Here is a 26,102-nt window from a genome sequence, read left to right on the forward strand (position 1 = left end):
TTCTTTCAGTGCCTGTTAATCTACAGCTCCTTTAAATTACCACTTATGCATATGATGATTTAACTCTTCCATAGGCTAACATTGTGAGACCGTACATTGAACAGGAGGCATTTCTGATGGGTCCACTGCTTATGGAAGGTTCTTGGCAGAGGGAGGAGCAGAGAGGCAGACTTGGGGAGAGGAAAGGAAAACTGGAAAAATGGAAGAAGATTCATGCAAATTGCTTTGAGTTTTTTTCCTCTGTTGGCCAAAGCCACTTTTGCAGTGGTTTGTTGGTGAGAGAAGTGGTTGGTTGCACACACTGGCACTATACTACGTTGCAATGACTTTTCTTTCTCTGCTGCACTTCTCAGCCATAATGTTAACATTAATACCTTGACTTCAAAGACAACAAATGATGGATGTCAGCAGGTTAAGGGTGGCAGTACCATATGAAGGCACAGCTCTGGCTTCTCTTCACTTAACTCTAGCAAAATGCACACAAAATTAATCAAGGTGCGCCTCTGCTTGCTCTCTCTCCTGATTTAGCTCAGTTGACTACCTGAGGCAGCAAGGTAATTTTTCCTTGGGCATTGGTATTCAGGAAGCACTTTGGAGCTCTAACTAAGATCAGAGCTTAGTTATTTTAGTAATTGTGTGCATATGTACTAAGAACTTAAATCTCTTTTATTGAGCCAGTGTGTTTTGTCTTGCATTGTTGCAGGCTTAGCTGACATGTAGTCAGTCCCTTTTTAAGCCATAGTAACCTTTCTGCATGCCTTACCTCAGAGACTCATGCCCTTTCCTGCTGAGATAACTGTATTAAAGCCAAGAGGACATAAAAGCATGGCAAGAAGAAACAACTCGCTAGCAAGAGTGCTGCTGGCCCCTGATGTTTATGAGTGACAGATTTAAATCCATGCTTAACATGGTCTAGACTTCCAAGGCTGGGCAGATAACACTGAGCACCACAAGTGCTGATTACTGGGGAATCTTTTAGAAGAGAAGCTTCTGCCCACTCTTTATGTACCTGAATGATCCTCATGGCATCTTTCAAAGAATAGAGCAGTTCTTCCCAGTGTTGAGACCCACTCAGCTGCTTCATTTGCTGTGCATGAACGTACTGGTTGACTGCTGCCTTTTCCCAAGAGATGGTTACTTTTCATCAGCACCCTACAAAACATAGTTGTTAAAATATCTTTTCTGAAAAGAACGCTGAATTGCTGCAGTTGCTGTGTTATTTTCACTCTGGGAATGTTATCCCCAAGCCTGCTCTGAGTTAATTAAAAATAACAGTCAGCATCATGCAGTTAGTTAAAAAGTTTTCCAAGGTGGGTTTGCACATCACACCTTGTCTCACTGCTGTTATTGACAGAACTAATGCAACACTGAGTCACTATCCATTTCAGCTGTAAATACTAAACTGGATTAAGTAGACTTTTCTCTCACTAAAATCCTTTCTTATGCCTTAATGAAAACCAGTTTGAAATGGCAGTGGTAATATGTACCACCTTAATTCTCCTTTGCTTTCCTGCCTCTGGCTGTTTAGATCAGTCACATGAAGGTCAACAGTAAAGCAATGTTGTGTACAGAGGGTTTATCCTTGTTGTTGGATTCCCAACCGGTGCTGTTGGGAAGCAGCTTCATAGCTACCGCTCACTGGTTTGTACCATCTTTTACCACTGGTGTTCTGTGGGTAAGGAGAAAGGAGAGCAGTCATCTCCTTTCTTTTTATTTTCTAGGTGCTTTTATAGAATCAATCATCACATTAGCTGAGCGCCTCCCAGACTTCGTTGTATCAGGCCTCTCACTGTCCTTTTTAGAGATAGAGAGTAGTCCCCTCATTTATGGGGGTGGTCCTGAAATGCAGAGAGAGTGACAAATTCCTAGGTCATGGAAGGAGTTGAATCCCATTCCCTGCGGTGCTTGTGCAGCGCTCCAGTGATAGCTGAATAATAAGCTGGATGTGTGCTCTAGGCAAAATCCCAGCTTTCTTTCTCCAAGAACCTGAGGTCCAGCCAAGGCATTGTCCGACTCCTTGTCCAAAAGACACTAATAGTTTCATTAACTTTACACAAAATGGACTTAAGTTTTGAAGGGTGGGCAGGAACTTTTCAAGATGAAGTGTAATTCTGCCTCATTTGGGACAGACTGCAGTTGTATCTAGTTTTTGAGAATAATATCTTCTGGACTTGTCTTAGAATTAAGTGGTTTAATTATCAGCTGGTAACCCCATTGATCAAAATTGTTCTCCGTAGAATTTCTGAGCTTTCAGAATAGCAGTGCCTCAATTTATGTTCACCTCTGTACAACTGAGTGAAAGAGATTTTCAAATCATGTTGTGAGAGGGAGGATGATGGCTTCTCAACTAAGAAGTAGAGCAAGGGTATTACAGACCTGGAAGCAGCTGCACAACCTTTAGGTCTTGTTGTGTGCTTATCAGTCAGCTTTAAGGACAGGACAATGTGAATGAGGTAGTTTATTTCATTGTTTGAAGATGAAGAAGGTGAAAAATGTCAGTTTAACTGAAGCTACTTTAAGGGCTGAAGGTCCTCCACTTAGTAATCTAGCTTTACATGAGTATACTGAATGATGATAAATGCAAATAAATGTTTGGCTCACTGTAGAAAAGGGGATGGGGAGGTGGGGGGAGAGAGAGATCCATATTATGTTATTCCCCGGCTGTTTTATTTGATTTGAAAGGAAAATGCACCATTTTCATTTTGCAGCAAGAAGGGTATTTGGAATTATTCTGTTTGCTTTATGCTGGTGTAAGCAGTTAAGAGAACTTTCTGTGCCTGCCTAATGTGAGCATTTAGCCCTCAGTTTGACTTCTGGCTTTTTTTTTCTCTAACATCATGCAAAGTTAAAAATATGTTCCCTCTCCCCACCCCACTTTGTAGGGACTTGAAGTATTATTTTCAAAAAACCAATTCAGACTGATTGCACACCAGTCTAGATGCTGAATGGGACCTCAAATGTGACACTAATCTGCCACATTCACTTTGAAAAAGCAAATTCTTTGTGTGTTTTCCTTTTAAAGTGAGGGCTGAAGGCATCCTCTTTCCCTGCGTGCAGTACTTGAGCTCTATGGATTGAAGAAAGAAGGGCATAAGAGGAGGATATTGCTAACAAAATAAAATATAGCTTTGGCTTTTTACAGCAGATTATCTGGGAAGAGGTTCTCTTCAGTGTGAGTAAAACTTGTCAGTTTGTGATGATTAAAGTGTACTAAAAGACACAGAAGATCTATTCAGGCTTACCTCAGCAAAGCTGCATTTCCTTGACTCTTTTGTTTGCCTTCGGTGTAGTCTAGGTGCTGGCAGTCTTTTTGCAAAGAGATACTATCATTCCCTTCCTTTCCTCCATTCATTTTGATCTGTGCTTTGCAAGAAAGGAAACTAATTCCTGTAGGTAGCTAGCATGATGCTCTTTTTCTTTCTTCTCCCCACCTTTGGAAGAAGATAGTTATTGATTCACTGAGATGGTTTTCATATCAAAATTCACTCTAAAGACAGACCAGTGTAATCTACGGGAATATAAGGTATTTGTCGGTAGATTTTGCTGAACTGGCATCAGTGATAGCTACCATTGCAACTAGACTGGACTGAAGATTTTTGCCACGTGACTTGTGAAGGGTACTGTCATTACAGATACTTGTTTGACCTGAAGGACAACCTTCAGGGCATGACATTCTCCTGGGACTTTTTTGAAGTGCGATGGTTGGTTACTTCTCAGCTGGCTTTGGTTTGTGGCCTGTCATTTGTACCACATGCAGAGATTGATCAGATTTGCACAGCCTCAAGTCTTTACCCTCTCTTAGTGTGACATAGATACGTGGATAGTCTCCTTCCAGCTTCTCTAGTGTCAAGCACATATATTATGTGTAGTTGTCATGGTGAAGACATCGATGGGAATAGGCATGGAAGATGAACTCATCCCATGTTGTCTACAAAGCAAGGTTATAAATTGCAGGAATAGATGATAGCAATGAAATACCAGTAGAAGTTTGCTAACAATAAACATAGTCAAGTATTGGAATTACTTGCCTAGGGATACTCTATAATGTGGGATATGCAATGCTTAAATACTCTTAAAAAATTGGTTAAACAAACCTCTTTCAGAAATGGTCTTATATGTAGATAATATTAATATGCCTTCAGACAAAGGAATGGATTACGTGAATTACTAAGATTTATTTTGTTCTTTTTATGATTTCTTGAACATATTAACGGAAGTGTGGAAATATATTGGTATCTTTTCCATCTGTTGACCTCTAAGAAATGATCTCTGGGAAAACCAGTGTAGAAAATTTGTCCCTAAACTGTTGGGTGATTTAAATGAAATCCTTCTTCTGAGGTTTGATCAGAAATTAAGGACTTGTTTTTCAATACTGCCTGTTAAGAGTGTAAAAATGGGTTGATGACATGGGTGTATGTGTGATATACAGTTATGCAAGCAAGCTTTACTCATGACAAATATATGTGTGTTTTTGTTTAATGTATAGGAAACAATGTTATGAGGACTATCCATGGTGTAGGAGAAATGATGACCCAAATGGTGTTGAGCAGAGGATCTATATTTCCCATCAGTGCCCCTGACGTACAGCCAAGCATCCACCCAAGCAAGCAAGCCAGCACCTCAGACAGTGAAGATGTGATCGTAATGGACACCAAATTGAAAATCATTGAGATTTTGCAGGTAATACTGATTGGTGGAATATTACATAGCAATCATTTCACAGTTCTTTGCTTATTCACATTGTGGCAAGTTCTGTTACCTGCATCCTTACTATTCACTGTAAAAATAAGACTTTGGTAGGAGGAAACACAAGTCTATGAGGCCAGGTGGGATCAGTCCACGGGTGCTGAGGGAGCTGGTAGAGGTGCTCACCAAGCCACTTTCAATTATTTATCAGCATGGCTAACCAGGGAGGTCCCAGTTGACTGGAAGTTGTCAAACATTATACCCATCTATAAGAAGCGCTGGAAGGAGGATTCGAGGAATTACAGGCCTGTCAGTCTGACCTCAGTGTCAGTGGAGGTCATGGAACAGATCATCCTGAGTGCCATCATGTGGTACATACAAGACAACCAAGCGATCAGGCCCAGTCAGCATGGGCTTATGAAAGGCAGGTCCTGCTTGACCAACCTGATCTTCTATTACAAGGTGACCTGCTTAGTGGATGGCGGAAAGACTGTGGATGTTGTGTACGTAGGCTTCAGTAAAGCCTTTGACACCGTTTCACACAGCATTCTCCTGGAGAAGCTGGCAACTCACGGCCTGGATGGGTGTACTCTTTGCTGGATAAGGAACTGGCTGGATGGCCGGGCCCAAAGAGTTGTGAATGGAGTAAAATCCAGTTGGTGACTGTTATGAGTGGTGTTCCCCAGGGCTCAGTTTTGGGGCCAGTTCTGTTTAATCTCTTTATCAATGATCTGGATGAGGGGATCGAGTGCACCCTCAGTAAGTTTGCAGGTGACACCAAATTGAGTGGGAGTGTTGATCTACTGGAGGGTCGGAACGCTCTACAGAAGGATCTGGACCAGCTGGATCGTTGGGCTGAGGCCAATTGTATGAGGTTCCACAAAGCCAAGTGCCAGGTCCTGCACTTGGGTTACAACAACCCCAGGCAGCGCTACAGGCTCTGGGAAGAGTGGCCGGAAAGCTGCCTGGGGGAAAAGGCCTTGGGGGTGTTGATTGACAGCCGGCTGAACATGAGCCAGCAGAGTGCCCAGGTGGCCAAAAAGGCCAACAGCATCCTGGCTTGTATCAGGAACAGTGTGGCCAGCAGGACTAGGAAAGTGATTGTGCCACTGCATATGGTGCTGGTGAGGCCACATCTTGAACCCTGTGTTCAGTTTTGTGCCCCTCACTACAGGAAAGACATTGAGGTGCTGGAGAGAGTTGAGAGAAGGGCAACGAAGCTGGTGAGGGGCCTGGAGCACAAGTCTGATGAGGAGCGACTGAGGGAACTGGGGCTGTTCAGCCTGGGGAAAAGGAGGCTGAGGGGAGAGCTCATTGCTGTCTACAACTCCCTGAAAGGAGGCTGTAGCACAGAGGGTGTTGGTAGCAAGTGATAGGACAAGAGGAAGTGGCCTCAAGTTGTGCCAGGGGAGGTTCAGATTGGATATTAGGAAACATTTCTTCACAGAAAGGGTTGTCAGGTATTGAACAGGCTTCTTGAGTGTCTCTTCCAACCAAAACGATTTTGTGATTTGATCATTGTTATACTCCTCTGTGTGAACAACAGTACAGTTGTGATCCTCACTCTGTTACACCTACGTCACTTCTGAAGGAAGTAGATGATGCAGAAACACTGTAACTGTGAAAAGGCAGAACTTGTCCTTTAATCTGCCTCACTAATATTTTCTGAAAGCAGTGTGTCTATTTCCAGTCTCAATAATGCTTATTTCACACAGGGGTGGATTATTTGACTTTAGTATTTGACGTCTCCTTTACTGTAGTTTGGTGAAGGGCAGACTTGCACCTAGACCCACTGAAGTCATGCAAGGCCATACACTTTTGAAGTCCATTTCAGATTTCCACTGTTAGACCGAGAATAGTCTGTAGGTTGCTATGATTTTCTCTCAGCTGAACTGACAAGCTATATGACACTAGCATGCCTCCTGAGATATAATTTTCACTTTGTGCTATTAGTAAGTGAAGTGGTACACGTTTGTCCTGTGTATCAATTCCCAGTTTCTGCAGTACTTATGCCCTGAAGGGATGTTTCACTGTTTTCTATAAATTCTGCAGATCTGTTGGTACCATTGTCACTTTTGAAGGATTCCATTTGTTCTGACGTGCTTATAAATGACTTAGATTACCTTAATTATTTGTCATCTGAAATATTATCAATTGTTAGATTATCTGCAATACTGCATACTTTGGTTCCAGAGCTCCTTTAGTTTAAGGCTTATGGGGAAGGACAGGGTGTGATGAAGTTCTGTCAATTAATGTGTGTTGCTTCTCATTTTCATTTGCTTTTTGACTGATTTTTTCTTCATACTGTCTTGCTTTACTGGTTGATACCTAGGAGGATGATTCTAGGACACCAAACTCGTCTTGTGCATTCCCTGTCTGCTCACAGGCAAGACAATCACATTTTGTCTTATCCTTTCCTTTTTCACCACACATCCAGTGCAAGAGCACCTGGGATTGGAGAGCATTTAATCCTAATTTGTCACTTAATCTGTGGCTTGTTAGTTATGGTTTAGTCACATGGTCAAATTACTGCAGATTAGTACATTGTCATATGTGGAGTGAATCACAGTAAATATGCGTATGTATGACCTTAGTTCAAAAGAAATACCAAATAATTTGGTTTCATTTAATATGCAATGAAGGATTAATTTAAATCATGTTACCTCTTATTACTATGCTACTACCCAAAAAGGCAAGTAAGAATATTTTAAATTTATTGTATTATCATGCAAAGCTAGTACAGTGGTGATTAAACTATTCTATTCTAAGAAATATTTCAGTTAATAATAATTTAGTTCTCAATGTATCCTCTTATTCTTTTAAGTAAAGGCATTTTTTTACTTAACAGTTTCCATTCTGCCATCAGCCAGAATTAAACAGATGGCCTGATAGGCTTAGTTGACTATGTGTTGACTTGGGAAATTTTTATTTTTAAAAATCTTGCTTGTACAGTTATAGGGTAACTTGATCATGGAACCAAAATAAACCTGCCTTTTTTTTTTTTTTTTTTTTTTTTGGTTAGAAGATTTTAAGGAGAAGATATTGTTTCTTAAGTTGGCATTTGATTTGCTTTTAGATGACATAGTCCTATTTACCCTGTTCAAATCCTGTTACAGTGCTCTGGGTCTGGGAAGCTTGTCTGACTTGACTTAGAGATCAAAGGAACAGGTTGCCACCATTTGCTAAGTCAGCACCTGTGGCTTGAGTCTTGGTAACTTAACATGTGTGCTTTCATTCCCATTGACTGTAAAGTATGTTATATGATTTTAAACCTCTGTCATTGTACATTTGCTGTGAACAAGGAGCATAAGTGTGGGAAACACTGAAACTCGGTGGGCAGTCAGTTGGTAAAGCGTCAGATGTGTACTTGTCAGTCCTTAAACTGATACTAATGTCTCCAGCCAAGTTATTTTCCTCATTATTCCAGTATAAAAACAACAGTTCCAGGTTTGAATTAGGATTTTTCCTGTATGAGTTTCCGATTTCACAGCTGAGGAGCAAAAGGCACCAACAATTAGAAGAAAGCAGAGTGTTGAGTGAGGGGGATCTCTACCTCCATTACACTGATAGCTTCCAAAGCCAAACTTCTTTTTCTTTTTTGGCTGCATGCTGGCAACACTACTAGAAACTCAGGAAGGACATCCTGTGTGCTCCTCACATCCTCAGCTGATTGCTAGCAATGTAAAAAGAGGCATCACCAGGCTTGCACTTCACTTCATGGGAGCCTGGAGTTCCTGCAGCATCGCTGCCCTTGGCTGTCAGGTATCTGAGAGGGTGAGCCTTGAGCCTGTCATCTTCACTCTCAACCCCACTCTAATTCTTATCTTTGTGGGGCACTAGAAGTCCAGCTGAAATATGAAATAATCAGATTCAGCGTGGGTTTGAGTGTACTGACCTGGCTTGCGGGCAGCGAGGAGAAGGCAGCGTGCTGGAGCCCCTGGACAAATCCAGTCTGCTGCTCAGAGTTTACCAGTTGATAGGGTAGAGTTCAATGTGTCTCAGGATGGTCAGAGGGAAGAAATAAATCACAGAAAACTGATGAATATAATGGGTTCTTTTTTTCTAGTGGACATACGTATTTAAAATAATAATGTATACGTTCCACCACAGATAAATCCTAACCTGTGTTGCTGAAGTCGAAGTCTTATTTTAAACTTTTTTTCTTGTAGTTTATTCTCAGTGTTAGACTGGACTATAGAATATCCTACATGCTGTCCATCTATAAGAGGGAGTTTGGGGAAAATAATGAAAACGTTGAGAGTTCTCCAGCATCTCCACCTGACACACCAGGGATTGCCTCAGGTAAATGTCACTGTTGTATTGCAATGTAGAATAATTTTGTGTAGACTACTGCAAACAATGAACGCAACTACACCAGAAAGATTCATGCAGCTTATAGTTGAAAAGCTTGTGGAAAACCAAAAGGAATCCCCTAAAAACAAGACTTTTGCTGGCCTGTCCTCCTCCAACAAAAATGTGATTCCTCTTTCCCATAATGAGAATTTATTCTCTTATTTGTATTCTTCCAAAAACACCACATGGTGACAAATGTAGTGGAGGGTAGATAATGAAAAAATGATTGGGCTTTGATGAAGACAGATTTAAGTGAGGTGAATGTGGGATAGGAATGGAGTGGCTTTCCAGGAAACATTCCTGTGCACACAGAAGTGCTCCAAAGGCTGAGAGCTGTCTGTGTGACCACCTTCAAGTAGGGGAGATTTGCTTTAATTGGAGGTGCTGTATTACAGGGCAGTGGCTAAGGAATGCGGAAGTCTTCAGTAGTAAGATATATTAAAGCTATTCTAAAGCAAAATGATGGTGTGTCAAATGATTTGGCTAATGATAAATATTCTAAACTTAATGTCTCTCATTTAGCTGCTTTGTGGTGGTTTGCTCATCTAAAAAAACCCAACCCCACACCCAGTAAGTTTCATATTCCCTGTCATGTGTGGGTCACTGGTGGTAGTTTGTACAGCTCCTAGCACCACAAGGCTCTGGTTCATCACTATAATTTGGCTCTCCCTCAGTAACACACAGTTTAACTCTCTCCCTTGTCCTGTTTCTTCCCTACTACTCTTGCAGATAGCAAATTTTGCCTAGTTGGGGAATGAATAGTTAAACTTTTATGTGGTAACATCTACTTTAAAGAGAACAGAGTTCCATTTTGCTGTGAAGTTTAAACAATGATCACTGGATTTATTTTTTTAATTATCTTTTTCTGCAGCAATTGTTCCTGATATAGATGAAATTGCAGCTCAGGCTGAAACCATGTTTGCTGGCAGGTATATTCTCTCAAGTTTTACCTCTCTGTATTAATGTCTTTGTTCACGTTGGTATTTCTCATGGACAATCTCTGTCTATTCTATGTGTGTTTACATACCCCTTTTTCTTCCTTTTGCTACTTGTTATTACATAGACAGAAAAGTGCCAGAAAAGACCTGGATTTCTTACAAGAAAACAGCCCAGTGGGTATGGATGGTTGTGGAACTGGAAATTACCATCCTCTTAGTTGTAAGAAAGTTGGTAGAAAGTTTTTGCCATGTCCCCAAAGGAGCTGGGGATATTATACAGGTGTATTGGGCTAAAAGACACTAAGTATTTATTTATCTTATAATGCCTCACATGTTTGCTGGTGTACCTTATGGCTGTAGTCCCAAATTTCTTGCATCAGTAGGTTACTGTTGACCCTCAGGATTTCTTCTAGACCACATGATCTGTTGTCATTGCACCTTGTCTTTGAACTTATTAAGGAAGTTATATTGACAATAATTTCTTTCATGACTCCTCGAAGCAACTGTGGACCACTTGCCATGATCTTCTGGACCACCAGAGGCTTATAGATCACAAGTTATGCTTGCAGAGTTTTGAAAGTGGTTTCAGCTACGCTGTGAACAACAACGAAAAAAAGAAGCATGGAAAATATCCACACTGGAGAGTTATTACTGTTATCACTATATTGGTTTAATGTTATGGGTATAATTATGCCAGTAAAAATGAATTCCATTTAGACAAGGCTGTAGACTTTAAAGTTTTTCTTGGAGCTAGGGAGAAGGATCCACAATATGGGTGTTCTGATCTTTCTTTTCTCAGTCCCTTATGTGTTCTCAATCTTTACCAGTGAGAGCGATGCCTCCAGTCCTCTCCCTGAACTCCCATAATGTAAAACAACACACAGCCCTTGGCATCTGCATCTTTAAAATGAACAGGGAGACTGAATGGTTTCTTAGAAACATTATTTCTGCTTTGATATGTTAAATGTAAATCTGCTTTCTGCTGTTCCAGATTATAAATATGATTCCAGAAATATCATGTTTTTGGCAATTCTTACTATTTTTGAGCTTCTTTTTTCTTAAATGAAATTTTAATAGCAGCTGAAAAGGCAAAGATTGAAAAGGAAAGGGCCAAATTAATCTCTGGTGAAATGCTATTTACTTCAATTAATTTGGTTTGGGGATGAGCTTGGCATAACTTATCCAAGACATAAATGAATGTTTTTGCAGTATGGATTTTAATCATAATATTTGACACATTTCATACATATTTATTTTCATTCTGTAGTGTCCATTCTGCAACAAGATTGCTGCAACAGCAGATAACTGTACGATTGAAGTCCATATAAAATATGTTAAGGTGATGTTTATAGTTTCCATCCTGCAGCGTATTTGATTTGCTTTTAAGAGCTCTGTCAATGAAGTTTGTGTGTACAGGCATATTTATGTCAAAAGCTTTTATTTTTTCTTATTTATTTGACTTTATTTAGTCCTTTTCTCCCACTCTGTTGCAGAAAGGAGAAGAATGCGGTTCAGCTTGATGATGAAGGAGGCAGAACTTTTTTACGGGTCCTCATTCACCTCATCATGCATGACTACCCTCCTTTGCTCTCAGGTGCTCTGCATCTGCTATTTAAGCATTTCAGCCAGAGAGCGGAAGTTCTACAAGCATTTAAACAGGTATAGAATCATAGAATCACAGGATGTCCTGAGTTGGAAGGGACCCACAAGGATCATCGAGTCCAACTCCTGTCCCTGCACAGGACAACCCCACAGTTCACACCATGTGTCTGAGGGCCTTGTCCAGTCTCTTCTTGAACACTGTCAGGCTTGGGGCCGTGACACCTTCCTGGGGAGCCTGTTCCAGTGCTCCACCATGCTCTGGGGGAAGAACCTTTTCCTAATGTCCAACCTAAACCTCCCCTGGCACATCTTCCTGCCATTCCCTTGGGTTCTGTTGGTCACCAGAAAGAAGAGATCAGCGCCTGCCCCTCTTCCTCCCCTTGTGAGGAAGCTGTAGCCACCATGAGGTCTCCCCTCAGGATCCTCTTCTCCAGGCTGAACGAACCAAGTGACTTTAGCTGGTCCTCATATGGCTTCCCCTCCAAACCCTTGGGCACAGCTTTATTCCAGGAAACTGACTGTGGGGAAAATATTTCCAAAGGCTGTTTTACTTACCCAAATTGCTGTTTATAGCATGACAGTGTTATTTCCTTAAAAGTCCAAATTCAGCAGAGATTTTGTTGTTGTTGTTAGAGTTGAACATATGTGCTAGTGTATATTATAGTTACGCACCCAGAAATAGTTGTTTCTGGCATTGCGTTCACAGAGTCACAGAATGGTTGGGGTTGGAAGGAACCTCTGGAGATCATCTAGTCCAGCCCCCCTGCTAAAGCTGAAAATGTAGGTCTCTGGTCACAGCTGGGACACACACATCTCACAGCGAGACATGGTGTAGTGATCCCTCAGAGAGAGCGTTGTTAGCTCATGTTCTGCCAGCAGTGTACCAGTGTCAGCAGTAAGACTTTCCTGTCTTCAGGGCTATTTTGGCTGGGTGCAAAGTTCTCTTGTCATTCATGTGGTGTTTCCCGTTCTAATTCAGGTGTCTTCAAATTGCGCCCCGCTGCATGATACAGACAGGGCCCATATAACAGGAAGGGAGTAATAAAGCCAAGCCTGTTCTCAGCTTTTATTCCTTCTCTTCAAGAGCGGTGCATGTGCAGGCTCCATGTGTCAGTGGATTAGGATGGGCAGATCTGCTGTCATGGGGTTGGATGACAGAGACACCTCTCTTACATAACCCTGTGTAACATATGTTGATAAGACCATCTGATGCTTATTTCAGGAGATTGACAGCGTGTTGTCTCATCCTTATGTAAGATGTGGAGGTTTTTCTTGTTTAAAAACAGATGAATGATAAAAGACCTGGAAAGCTTTTGTTTAATGTTTGTCTAGCGCAGCATAATGGCCTCCCACCAGGTTGTTAGAGTTAGGCCATGCTGGTTTGTTGCATAAATAGTTGTTATCCCCAGGTAAGCAAGGGCCGAGTAGCCTAACATGTTTTCATAAGGGAAGGAAAAGGCAAATTGACAAGTAAACAAAAAAGACTGTAGAGAATATGAATATCTACAGATGAGCAGTGTTCATAAATTCTGTAAAATAACAGGGTTTTACAAAGCTAAGAGAGAAGATGATGAAAACTTTATATTACAAAATAGTCAATATTTGCCTGCAACTGGTTGTTTTTTTTTAAAGAAGGTACCTATCATGTTCTTATCTGCCATGTGACCTTAATCTTTTATGTAACTGTGATTTCTTAATAGTGCTTATTGATTTACTGTAAAGATTGTTGTTAGTTTTTTGGAATATTCTCTTCATTAATAATCTTGGGAGCGCAGAGAGTATTACGAAGAAAGGAAAGATGTAAATCATGCTAAATGAAGAACTACAAATAACAGTGAAAAAACCCAGAGAATTTGAGCAGTAAAAAAAAAAGTGAGATTAATCTTACTAAGAGGCAAACACTCAAATGGTGGGAAATTACATAAACCTGAAAGTCAGTTTGTGAGCTATGTTCAAACAGGTTTTTCTAAGCTGGCCTAACAATGTTGTAAATGTAATTTTAAAATATCTGATTATAGTGATGTAGGTGATTATTAAAGTTGCTGGCTATTCTGACTTCCTTGGATATCCTGATTCCTGATCATATCATCCTCTTTTTTTTTTTTTTTCTCTTGTGAAGTACTGTGATGATAGGATAAGCTATTTGTAACTGTATTGTTTTAATAATGAGAGTCATAATAACTGCATCAGAGCTAACTCTGCATAGAACTCAAGGGCTTGTAAATATGCCCTTGTCCTGAAGATGTTTCACAGTGTATTAAAGAAGGTGAGAGAATGCTGTGAATGTTATAACTGTCCTGTTTTGGTTAACCACGATCTCTAGTTCTCTTAAAAGTTTTTGATAAATGTGGGCTAAAAATGTGTGCCATGTTTCAGTTTCATAGAGAAGGTTACGTAAAACACCTGGAAAGAGGGACTTAGAATGGAAACTGTCAAACGAATTACCCAGGCATAAGTGTTGATGCTGCTGCTGTAATAGCTTCACAATTTTCTGTATTTCCAGGTTCAGTTGCTGGTGTCTAATCAAGATGTTGATAACTACAAGCAAATCAAGGCTGATCTTGATCAACTACGTCTGACTGTAGAAAAATCAGAATTGTGGGTTGAGAAGAGCAGCAATTATGAGAGTGGAGAGGTGGGCGACGGTCAAACCAAAGGGGGAGAAGAGCCAATAGAGGTGGGTTTAAAGCCTTTGCTGCCAGAATTGTTTCAATATTGATAGGGAGTTTAATGAACAACTGCACATTTGTGGTCTGGTTAATCAAGGCAGCAAAGCGAGAATGTACAGCATTTTGACTGAGCTTTAGGATAAACAGAATAGGAGGTAAAACCTCTTTTATCAATGTGTTTAGTGTTCTCTTTCTGTTTGCTTTCAGTAACTGTGTTCTTATGTCACAGACCTGCCTTGTGAGCAAGCCACAGTGTATGGCATCATTCTGTGGTCAAGGAAGTCATCTAGGGGTCACATGTGGGCAGTTGTGTTGACTTGCTGGAAGGAAGAAGGAGTAGCCAGAATCTGTTCCTGCGACTAGGGGAGAGGAGCACCATCAAACCCATTTTTTAAAACTTGACAACTAATTCCACTTTCTGGCAAACATGAGACTGACCTCAAGAATATTGAGATTTTGTAGGTGAACTAACACATTTTTTTTGACTCTTGTCATCCCACACTCTCGGGGTATATTCTGCTCTGAGAAACTTTAGAACTTGAATCTTGAACCATGAAGATATGATTTTTTAAAATCCAATTTATTAAAAAATTTTGTTTTCAGTGAAAACTGAGGTCCTTGTGTAGTCACCCAACTCCAATATGAGCCTTTAAGAAAATTTAAAGTGTTGCAAGAGTTGCTATAGTTGAGGTTTGTGGCATAACAGTAGGCAGAGCAGGCTTTCCCACTTTTCCATTTTTTATCAGAGGAAATGGGGAGAGACGAACAACTGTCAGCAGCACTTTCTTTATTATCTTCTGTGGTAGAGTCTTTACTGGTGGCAAGAAAATGGGTGGGGAAGCGTGGTAAGAAGCCAAGTGGAAATTATACAGCATTGTGAAGCCAGTGCATTGAGGAAAAGTAGAAGCCGTTGAGAAGAGACAGGATGTTTGCAGATATCTATGACATATGTACGCTTGGCCTTTCAGATGGGAAAGCAGATTTTAGGTGGCTTCATAGGGGGGAAAATCCAGCACTTAAAGGGAGAAACCTGATTTCTTGAGACAGTGTAGGCCCTACTCTTTCTTTGATATAACTTATATGAATTTAGTGGTGTTGGAACTGGGGAGGAATCTGGACTTTATGAGCTTAAGTATGTAGGGTTTCCTACTTTCTTTCCTCAGGCATAGCTCTAGTAGGAAAGAAAATATTCCTTTCTATATTTAATGAATGGAAAAGGTAATGGGGAAACGGGATACAGAATTGCAGAAGAATATCTACAAGGTTTTTTAGCTAAAATGTGTTTTAGAAGTGTAATAAGGTCATTTCTATTCCTACAGATAACCCTGATAGCAAAGAAACTCCAGAAAGAGGGGACAAAACAATGTGCTTTAAACAGAAGCATCTCTAAATAGGATATTTTCCTTTTTTTTTTTTTTTCCCCTTGAGGCATCCATGGGTCTGTATGGATTAACAGTGCTTCAGTAGATGCACAGTATTATCTCTGGTAGATCTGAAAGACTATTGTATCAGAACAGTAATATGTAATCTGCACAACAGGTTAGACCATCTGGTGGTAATTCCATGAGAGCTGTGTGAGGTTACAATACCTCAGAACCTTGTCCATTATTTTTTCCCCTGTTAAATTATTCTTTGACACTCAGGAAATGCTTTAACCTGGCAAAACTCCTTTGGATAGTGAACACTGTCTTTGAGATGTTAAGTCAGACGTAAGAGGTGACGTGCTGGTCATAATCTACAATGTGTGAAGCAGGTGGCTAGCTTTGAGCAGATAAACATCCCTGTGAGATCCCATGCTTTCTTGGAATGGATGCTGGGTATTCAGTACTGAGCTGGATCAACCTCTAGGTCTTTAGGGAATAGGCTTCATTTCCCTGTGCTTATTTTTTCCTAAACAACATCAAAGCATGCACAAGGGCTTAAATTACATTCCAGAACAGTCTTATGTTAAGCTCAGGTTTCTGTCCATATAGAAACACATTGCAAGATTGGCATAAGAGTTTAAAAAAACTACTTATATTTTTTTTGCCCTTAGGCTTCTGAGTCTTTCGGGGCAATTGTTTCCACCTTTCTTTCATAACTTGGAGGGGGCTAAAGACTTACTTTTTGTTTGGTAGTCACATGGCTCCAGAAATGGGATTTGTAGAAGAAAGGCCCTGTTCTTCTAAAGAAAGTATCCAGAGTTCTCCACAGGAAGAACAACGAATCTTACATCCATGCGGGATCATCTTGATAGGAACTGGAGATCAGAATTATAAGAAAGAATGCTTAGAGTTAGGTCAGACATAAATTAGACACCATATAGTATTAGGAAGAAACGCTGAAATTGATCTCACATAATTGAGTCTTGCATGAGAAGGGAAAAGCAGATAAAGCCTGTTTACTTGATTATCTCTAGAAAGGGTGGTATGAGTCTGTATAGACAGGATGGACTATGGAAAGTGTAGTCTTTCTTGTCCTGTCACTGGAGGATGCATTGGTGATGTAGCGCCAGAAACACAGATCTGAGAAGGAGAAATAGTCTCAGTGAAAGGCCTCTCAAGTGAAGCTGGCTTACAGTGCAGTGCCATTTATAAAGCTGCTTGTTTTCACCATCTGCTGAGAAAATTCAGCAAGGTTTCAAGTGGTACAAACTCTCAGCACCCTTAGGCGCCTGGTGTTGCCTTTGCTCTCCTCTTTTTCTGGTCTGTGGCAGTTTGATTTGGTTCTGGGAATGTTTGAACAAACATCTCCTGAGATGTCAAATACAGGTTGAAACTGCAAACAGAAACTTCTGAGTGCTCCTTACTCTCCTAGTAAGTAAATCCAGGCTGTGGAGGGCACAGCTGTGCCACCGTGATGCTGACTGGTGCCTTGCAATGTTGTCCTGCTGAGATGGGTGAGACGATGTCAGCAGTGGGGAACTGCTCAGGCTGAAACCTGGAGGCTGTGAAGGAAGGATCCTAGGTCTGATGCAGAGCGATATCCTGCAGATGTTCTGAAGAGACGAAGTAGTCTTGGTCAGAAGATAACCTTTCCTAAAGGTGGGGAGAGATACGTGGAGGAGAATTTTTCTCAGTGCAAGCTCTATGACTCCCTATCCCCTATGGAGAAGCGTGACAAAGAATTGTCTTATCAAGGGGCATAATGAGGCAAGATATGCACCTGAGTGTCTCTGGTATCCCAGTGGTGTGATTATCACTTGATAACTACGACCCTGGCATACTCTTATGGGTTCAATAAACACGTTTTTATTTTGTTAAGAGAAAGGATAGATTCAGCAGTTTAATGCTGATCAGCACTTCCAGATAAGATGTATAGTTCACATGAATTATAAAACTACTTTGATTGAGGAAGAATGCGTATAAAAGTAACAGGTAAATTAATCTTGGTTAACCGACAGTCCCAGAACAGGGGAGGGTGGTTAATTATAGCAAAGAGCCTGAAATATCTTCCAAAATATTGATTCAAACAGCTAGAGAGAAGGCAGCGTGCATACTAACAAACCTAGACAAATAAAAATCCACTGTTGTTGCATAGATCAACATGACCACACTGAACAGCAGTGCTGACACAGTTATAAACAGCTTCCATGGCCAAATAGTGCAGCTGTACTTGCCCCACTGGAAATTAAGACCAGATGGGATTTATAGAACTCCTAATCTTCACCGTCAGCTAAGAAAGTTCAGAGAGAGGTTTCAAGAGGTATAAACATTCAGATTGGTGTGCACATGTGTGTTTTAGCATACTTCTCTTTTTAGAACAGTGGGAAGTTTGAGGACACAGTGAAACTCAGAAGCATACCTGTTTTGTTCTTTTTTTATACTATTATGCTGGTTTGTATCCTTGTGTTTATACCGTGAGGCAGCCTCAAGATCTGCTACAGTTAATAATTTCAGCATCCAAAGTCCAATCTTTCAGTTTTTGGTGTTTTCTGATAAGAAAGGCTGACCACAGCTGGCAGCAGAAAAAAAAAGAAATCACTGCTGGTATTCTAGGTGACAGTATTTGCATAGATGTTCTGTGTTTTGACTGAGGTATGGATGGAAAGGTGTTGGCAGTTACTTGCTGACTTTATTTCTGAAGCCAAAGCCCAGAGCATATGGCATCATGACTGGATGTTGCAGTTTAACATAAGGTTCTCATTTGTTTTTAAATCCTTTCCTGCATCATCCAGAGATAAGGACAGAAGTGTCCTCTTCGTGGGAGGAACATCTGTAATTTCCACATGCTACTTGTTGTACTCTGGAGAGGCCCACCCTACTTATTTCAACTACAGAGGTCATCTTAAGCTCTTGTTCCAGACGTTTTATGTTCACATACACAGACTTTGTAATCTTTCCAGCTGTATTAGAGATTTTTGGAACAAGTGGTGGCTATTGAAATACATTTATGGTCTCTATTCTCATATTAGCTAAGTTCCTTGGGATGTGTAGTCTGTGATTTAGGGATGTATTCTCCTTTAGGAAGATAAACATGAAGACGTAAAGTAATTGCCCCAAATCACGTTGGAAATTTGAAACAAAGGAAGGTCTTTAATGTGAATCTTTTCACTCACTGGACCAGTGGATAAAAAATAAATGAGTCTTTTTTCTTTATTATCTGTGTTATATCTGTTCTCTATGAGCTGCTATAATACTCCTTCACTTACTGTTATAAATATAATTAGTTCACGTTGAGGAAATTGCAATAGATCTCCACTTCTCATGTGTTCTTTTTTACAGGAGTCAAATATTTTGAGTCCAATACAAGATGGGACCAAAAAACCCCAGATAGACAGCAATAAAAGCAATAACTACAATATTGTTAAAGAGGTTGGTACATCTGCTAAGAAACTTGCTTGACATACTCGTTTGATAAGTAGATTTAGTAATTATTTTGAAATAATGCATTTTTGTTCTGTTTTGTGTGACGTGACTGATTCTTTGCTTGCTTGCATGCTTATTTATTTGTTTGTTTATTTATAGATTTTGATTCGACTCAGCAAACTTTGTGTTCAGAATAAAAAATGTCGGAATCAACAGCAGCGATTGCTGAAAAACATGGGTGCCCACTTGGTAGTCTTGGACCTTCTGCAAATACCCTATGAAAAGGTTATTCTCATAATTTTAGTGGTAAAGAACGTGAACTCGGTAAAGGGAGAGGCCTCAAGAGGCCTGAGAATCAATGTGAATATTTTTTTTAACTGACTTCAGTCAATTGTGGTACAAACACGAAACGATGATGCCGTTTTTCTACCTTAATAATAATCCGTTTGGGCCTGAGTTTAAATATGGAACATATATAGAACAGTTTTTTTTTAAGAACTTAATGTTGACTGCCTCAGGTACCTTGATGTCACTGCACTATGATTCCATTCCTGAAATGGGCAAACCTTAGATCTGCAGTCACTGCCCAGTAAGAAATATTGATTTAATGGAGCTCCTGGCAGGGTATCTAAATTCCACTGTTGGGTACCGACATGAGGGCTATCATGGATACAGAAGATGGACAAAAATCTGTCAAGGATCAAATCTGAAATAATTTCTTTGTTTCTGTGGTGGAAGCCTCTAACCTAGTTCTACTTGCAAGTTTTTCAGAAGATAATGTGATTTTGTACTAATTTAGTGGCATTGAGCATATAAATTAATGCTCTAGGTAGCCTTTTAAAGAGCACATCTTTCTAGATGTGATAGGAAGCATTGAGTGGAGATGCAACCTCTTCTGGGCTACATTTTCCTGAGTGTTAAACACTGATGTTATGATACAGACACTGGGTTCAACTGTCTTCAGTCAAATAGTGCTTGTCTGTATAGATGGTTCATCAACTTAGAGTTACAATACTATATGAGAGGAGCATAAAATGGGGATGAAACTAGACATATATTTGTGTGGGAGTATGTGTACGAACATATATATTCATGTAGGTGTACACACATATGCACACATACATCTGTTTCTATGCATAGCTATATAAAAACCAAAGCTTTTCAAAAGCTTAAAATCAATGCAGGCTTGAGAGGTTTTTTGAAAATCAAGCCACTTTTAAAACTAGGAAATTATAACCATGCATGAGGAAATCTTGCTTTGAGTTTGTGGTCAAGTCATTTCAGAGTAAGGTACAACCACCACTGGACTCTGAAGGAAACTAGATCAGTTGCTTTCGCAAAAGAGAGAATTCTTGCCCTATAAAGGCTCGGGAGAGTTGGTTTGTTCCTGGCTAAATTCATGTTGCGTGGTTTTAACAAGTATGTTTAGGTATGCCCAGCTGGTTTCGTTTGTCTCTTCTTTCTGCAGAGTGATGAAAAGATGAATGAAGTTATGAATCTAGCCCACACTTTTCTTCAGAATTTCTGTCGAGGAAATCCTCAGAATCAAGTTCTCCTCCACAAAAATCTCAACTTGTTCCTAACTCCAGGGGTAAGTATTCAATTTTAAGGAGAATATTATAACTGGCAGTAAATTTGGACTTGCTGAAAAATGACAGCGCTAAATAAATAATTTCATTGAATTATGCCCTTTCTGCCTTCTCTGTCTTTGTATTTTCTCCCTATCGTTGCTCTTTATGTCATTGTTTTTAATGTTGCCATTTTAAAAATGGAAAACAATATTACCTGTGGGGCTTACTGGAAATGTCTATGAACATGTGTCACATCATCACATTATGTTTAGCTTGACTGATCTTATTCATCGTAACTCACAGATGGACTGTAAGTCAAGGCAGAAGATGCTGTGACTGTGCTGTCATGAAGCTTGTGTGACAGCAGTATCAGACCCACACATTTTTGTTGATGATGCTTCCATTTGCTTCAATGAATCTAAGATTTGTTCCTTTATTAAATCATTATCTTTACAGTAAACCTCTTTGTCATGGTCCCTTTGTGCATGTACATATGTACGTGAGTTTACAGATACAGTAATGAAGAATGATACCTGGCTCAGTGGCAGATCTACTGAGCAAAACATGCTTTTATTAGAAAAAGTGAGAGTATTAGGATTGTAGACCCCTGGCCTGTGTACATTATGAAACATTTGTTCTGTTATTTTTTTATTTATGCTATTTTTGTGTGAAATTAGTGAAAAGCACTGAGCTGACCATAGTGAGAACTAGCGCCCAGACCTCATTCTACCCAACACTGACACATAACTGAAATGTCAAGTAGAGAGCCTGCTTGCACTTGCATTTCTGTTCTTTTGAAGTTGATCTTCTCATCATCCCACATTTTTTGTTCACACTGGGGAGCAAACTTGATGTGGATTCCTTTAAGATGACACTAAACAGAAAGGTATACTCTAGGAGCACACCCTGACCTTCATGGGCCTTTAGTCCAATGGACCAAACTAGAGCAAGTTTGAAGTAAAAGCCCCAAGAATTCATGAAGTCTGGATGCTTGGTCCTCAGCAGCATCCCTTTCTTGCTACAGTTCTGTTCCTCTTGTACTGTGCTACCTGCCCATAGCAACACAGCCTCTGTAGTCAATGTGGAAAGTGATGTTCTCTCAGAGAGTGTGATCAGACTGTAGGTGCAGTGATTTGCCTGCTGGAAATGCCTGCCTCTGTTGACCACAGAGGGATCCAGAAGTAGCTGATCATCTTATTTGGTTGCTTCAATGCAAAGTTCGATGGTGAGCGGGATGAATGTGGTCTCAGTTGTCTTGTATACCACAGTTCGTACAGAGTGTTCTAGCAGTGTTGTGTGTGTCTTCACCTTCCATGTGGGCACAGATTTTGGTTATGTCCACTTTAGGACCAATTTTGTACTCACAGGAAAGTGTGGAGCAACCCCACCATAAATGAAAGCTAAGCCTTAAGGTCACTGTTTAATCACTGCACTGGTGCACGCTGGATTTTTCCAGTTTCCCTTTACCCATGTGCCTTTCTCTAGTCTTGAGTCCTGTGAGTCTTTCAATTTCAAAAGAAATCTGCTCTTCTTACAAGGCTGTCTTGATTTAAATCTGTTTAGCTCCTGGAAGCTGAAACCATGCGGCACATCTTCACGAATAATTACCTTCTGTGTAATGAAATTAGTGAGAGAGTGGTGCAGCACTTTGTACACTGCATTGAGACCCATGGACGTCATGTGGAATACCTGCGTTTCCTGCAGACCATTGTGAAAGCAGATGGCAAATACGTGAAAAAATGCCAAGACATGGTAATGACAGAGGTAAGTGAAGGGTTCATATATTAATCACTCCTGTGATGTCTTTTTAACACACTAGTATTTTGAGGTTGCTTTTTCTGCTTTTTATACCAATAGGATGTAATGGCATCATTGCTTTAGAATTTTAAACGGTCTCACAAATAATGAATATTTTAGCAGAGTTTTTGGGAGTTTAATCTAATTTTGTAAGGCCATCTGTATAACTACTAGAAAGAAAATGTGAGTGTTAGCGTGGTGATATAGAGATGTCTATTTGTAGATGATGTAGCATGGAAATCTCAGAGTTACATAAACCTTCATTTTCCTGTACTGTAATTTAGGATCCCATTTGCGCACCAAACTCAACATATTGTGGCATGGCTTCACCGTATAAGAGGCTCTTACCTCTGTGGATTTGTCTAAATAGTATTGTAGACCATTTTTTAGCATGTAACCATGGTACAACTCTAGGTACTATTTTCTGCTTTTGTTTCTTTTGTTCCAGAGCATTTCTGTGAGAGTCAGTATGGCTACTCTAGTTTTAACTTGCTGAATTCGGAGTCTGACCCAGTAAATTCCGTAGAGTGGCTTGTGGACAAATCTTTATGCCAATAAAGTCACTGGGAAAATACCTAATTGGCTTCTCTGCAATTAGGATTTGGTATATAGTGCCCATGACAAATGAAGCCTTCAACTTGCAGACACTCATGCATTTAACTGTAATTATGTTAACAGTTCAGTGAGATTAATAAGTGGGTGAAGTTGAATACAGTGAAAAGTCCAGGTAGGATAAGAGTCCAAGGAACATTTTTTTTTACAAAGTGAGTTTTTTTTGTTTGTTTGTTTTTATTTTTTTTTAAGAGACACCTTCACAAAGAAAACAGCTCTATTTGTGCTATGAATAAAATTAAGCCCTGCTGAATTTTTTTTTCCACAGCAACAAAGAGAAAAAACTTCTGATTAAGAAAATAAAGCTGCAGCCTACGTGGATAACCTTTAATGGAATCCACCTGAACCTTTTCAATTTTAGTGAAGTGTTTTAACATGCAATATCAATTACAAGCCCCTTTGTCTTACATAATTCAAACAGTTCTTGTGCCTTTATGCTTTGAGATTTTTCCCCTTCTGCCACAGCTTCTTGTTGGTTTTTACTTTCTCAGCAAACAAAATTTTTAGATTTTTTTCTCCATTTAAATGCATTTTGTTACTGACCTATAATAGCACGAAAATAAATTGTCATATTAAATTTTCAAGCTGACTGCATGATGAAAATTGAAAAGAGTTCAGATGTGACATTTACATCATGAGTCCTGCAAGAATTTACTGGGGATAGGGAGCACCCTCATTTTGATGAAAGAGGGTAAGATGATGATCTGTTCTAAAGGAATGTAGGAAATTGCAGATAAGTAATTATGATTTCTTGGAAAAGGATGCTAATAGTGAAAATTGAATGGCACTTGAATGGCAATCCAGTATAAAGGGACCAATGTAGCCAAAAGGTTGGAACTTGCCATGGAGTCAGGACAGTTTCTCAGCAGACAACTGAGATGTACTTTGTGACCTTAAACAAGTGGCTTAACTTCTGTGCCTCCAGATGGGGCCTGTAAACAATTTACCACAAGACAAGACAGAGTATGAGTGTACAGCATCCCTCGACTACTCCTGTGTTTTCTTTTACCCACAGGAAGTATATTGTAGCTTATTCCTGTTTACAGGGAGTCAGGGATAAACTGATCATATTTCCATGTTTTAGAAAGCGCATACAGATGAAGGAGCACCATTGTGAGAGCGTACTTTCATAAAATACGTTGAACATTCCCAGTCTGGCTTATTCACTGGTTCTCATATCTTTGGTCTCCATGTCTGTAGAGTGCTAGTAATGATGTTTACCAACCTAAAAGGTTCCTTAGGGCACTTTTTCTCATTACAAGCATGCTTTGAGGTTCCTGGAAGAACAGTGCCTGTCAGCACAAACATTATTACAAAAGGGAAGGCAGAATTTGCTTTTGAACTAGATCAACGCAGCAGCAGAGTTTTCCATTATCTATAGTGTTCTGGAGTGATACATCACAGAGCATCAACAGTTGCTCTCATACTGACCCACCTTCATTTTACTTCCATAGAGTTCTTAACTTGTTGAAAATATGCTTTAGTGGAAGGAAATGAGGAAATGCTTCTGGGTTGTCTTGTGTGTGTGTTTGTTGTGGTTTTATTTTTTTGTTTTTTTTTTTTTTTGTTTTTTTTTTCCCATCACTGAGCTCATGATGCCTGATGAAAACTTTGGCCAACGCTAGATACTTCTCATATTTCTCTTCCTTTTCTGCTTTTAAAGGGACATCATCTTCTCTTCTTGGGTCAATGTTTGGATGCCCCTTCACAAATCACATTTAAAACGGGCTAACTTGGAAAAAGGGAATGACATCTTCTTCTGTCCTTGCATTTACAATGATTACCTTGTCCCCCTTAGCTCTTCTTGTGCTGTTGCAACATTGTCTGCTTCTGTTTGTGATTCCTCACAATTAGTATATAGCGAACATGCCATGTAGCATCATGTTTCACAAGTTCACTATCTCCTGGTATTTCTTCCTCATTCATCAGCAATAGGTGCATGAAAGCATGAGGGGTCAGAGGGGTCCTCTGTGCAAAATGTACACAAGTGGAAAATAACTATGGGAATGTGGTGAACAACTTAATAGAACACGACAGAGTGTGTGCCTTCCCAGAGGGCTTGGTGGGGATTTATTTTTTTATTTTATATGTGAAATATCCTAAGAGCATAGTTAAAAATCATTGTTAAAAATTTAGGTAAATTTTCCAACATTTTGAATACTCGTATTTTCCTCCTTTATTTTTGCATTCAAGTGCAATGAAATTAATGGTATCTGGGTCCCTGTACTGTCTCCTTCCTCCTTCCCAAGCACTTGTGCCTTTAAAAACTTTTTTTGCACTGTGCATTGTCCAGAAATTGTCTATTTTGAAAAGTCATGAGTAGGAACATTTTAGAAACCCAAAGATAAAGGAGAAATAGGAATTGCAGGAAAGACTGAATTCCCAATTCACTCCATCCAATTGTCAAAGTAAAAATAAGCAAGAAACAGGGAAAAGACAATCAGAAAAGTTGTAAATTCAAAATTTGAAATGTTGAAACCCTGGAAAATGCAATGAAATGCTTCTTGACTTTTCATTCTGGGAGACTAATTTTCATTCCTGCTCTTCCTGCTTTCTCATTTCTTATTTCTACCCTTGAATTGAGTAAGCTAGGATTTCATGTCACATATAGACTTGGATATGTCAAGTGCCTTATTCACAAAATATGCATGGCTGTTGTGCCGCCAAGGTGTATTCTGTGCTAGGAAGGGTTTACAGGAGCTTATTTTCACCCACGTTGAGAGTGCATTATGCTTAAAAGGAAAGTGATGAAGACAGGACAAGTGTCCTGTCCCAGCTTCACTCAAGCTCACAGAGCAGCACTGGCAGTATGTATATTCAGTGTATGGGGGGGTCCAAAACAGGGTTAAAGCAAAACTTTTCAGTGAGATATGCTGAGATGGGGCTGCCAGCATCTGCCTCCGCTCAGGGTCCTCTTGAGATGAGCAATGCACTTGTAACAAAATCAAATATTTATCAGCAGTTTTATGTTAAATGGAAGTGCTGGCATGACACTGACAATGTCAAGACTCAACTGCCAAATTTGCATGGGTTGGGAAGAGTTGTCCTGTGTTTCTGACACTGAGCAAGGGCACAGAAGAAGTTGGT

The 26,102-nt window shown here is 39.9% G+C and overlaps 1 protein-coding gene across 3 annotated transcripts in view; it reads left to right on the plus strand.

The window, feature by feature from the left end:
• Positions 1-26,102, plus strand: part of ITPR2 (inositol 1,4,5-trisphosphate receptor type 2) — a 264,569-nt gene that overhangs the window by 99,707 nt on the left and 138,760 nt on the right. For all 3 annotated transcript variants that reach the window (XM_082043370.1, XM_082043371.1, XM_082043372.1), the window contains 9 exons: positions 4,487-4,680; positions 8,856-8,988; positions 9,911-9,968; positions 11,471-11,636; positions 14,083-14,256; positions 18,952-19,041; positions 19,195-19,320; positions 20,504-20,626; positions 22,170-22,370. In XM_082043370.1, coding sequence (XP_081899496.1) covers positions 4,487-4,680; positions 8,856-8,988; positions 9,911-9,968; positions 11,471-11,636; positions 14,083-14,256; positions 18,952-19,041; positions 19,195-19,320; positions 20,504-20,626; positions 22,170-22,370 — 1,265 coding nt within the window. The remainder of the gene's footprint in view (positions 1-4,486; positions 4,681-8,855; positions 8,989-9,910; positions 9,969-11,470; positions 11,637-14,082; positions 14,257-18,951; positions 19,042-19,194; positions 19,321-20,503; positions 20,627-22,169; positions 22,371-26,102) is intronic.

This window comes from Streptopelia decaocto (genome assembly GCF_964273445.1).
Source record: "Streptopelia decaocto genome assembly, chromosome: 1".
Taxonomy (NCBI): Eukaryota; Metazoa; Chordata; class Aves; order Columbiformes; family Columbidae; genus Streptopelia; species Streptopelia decaocto.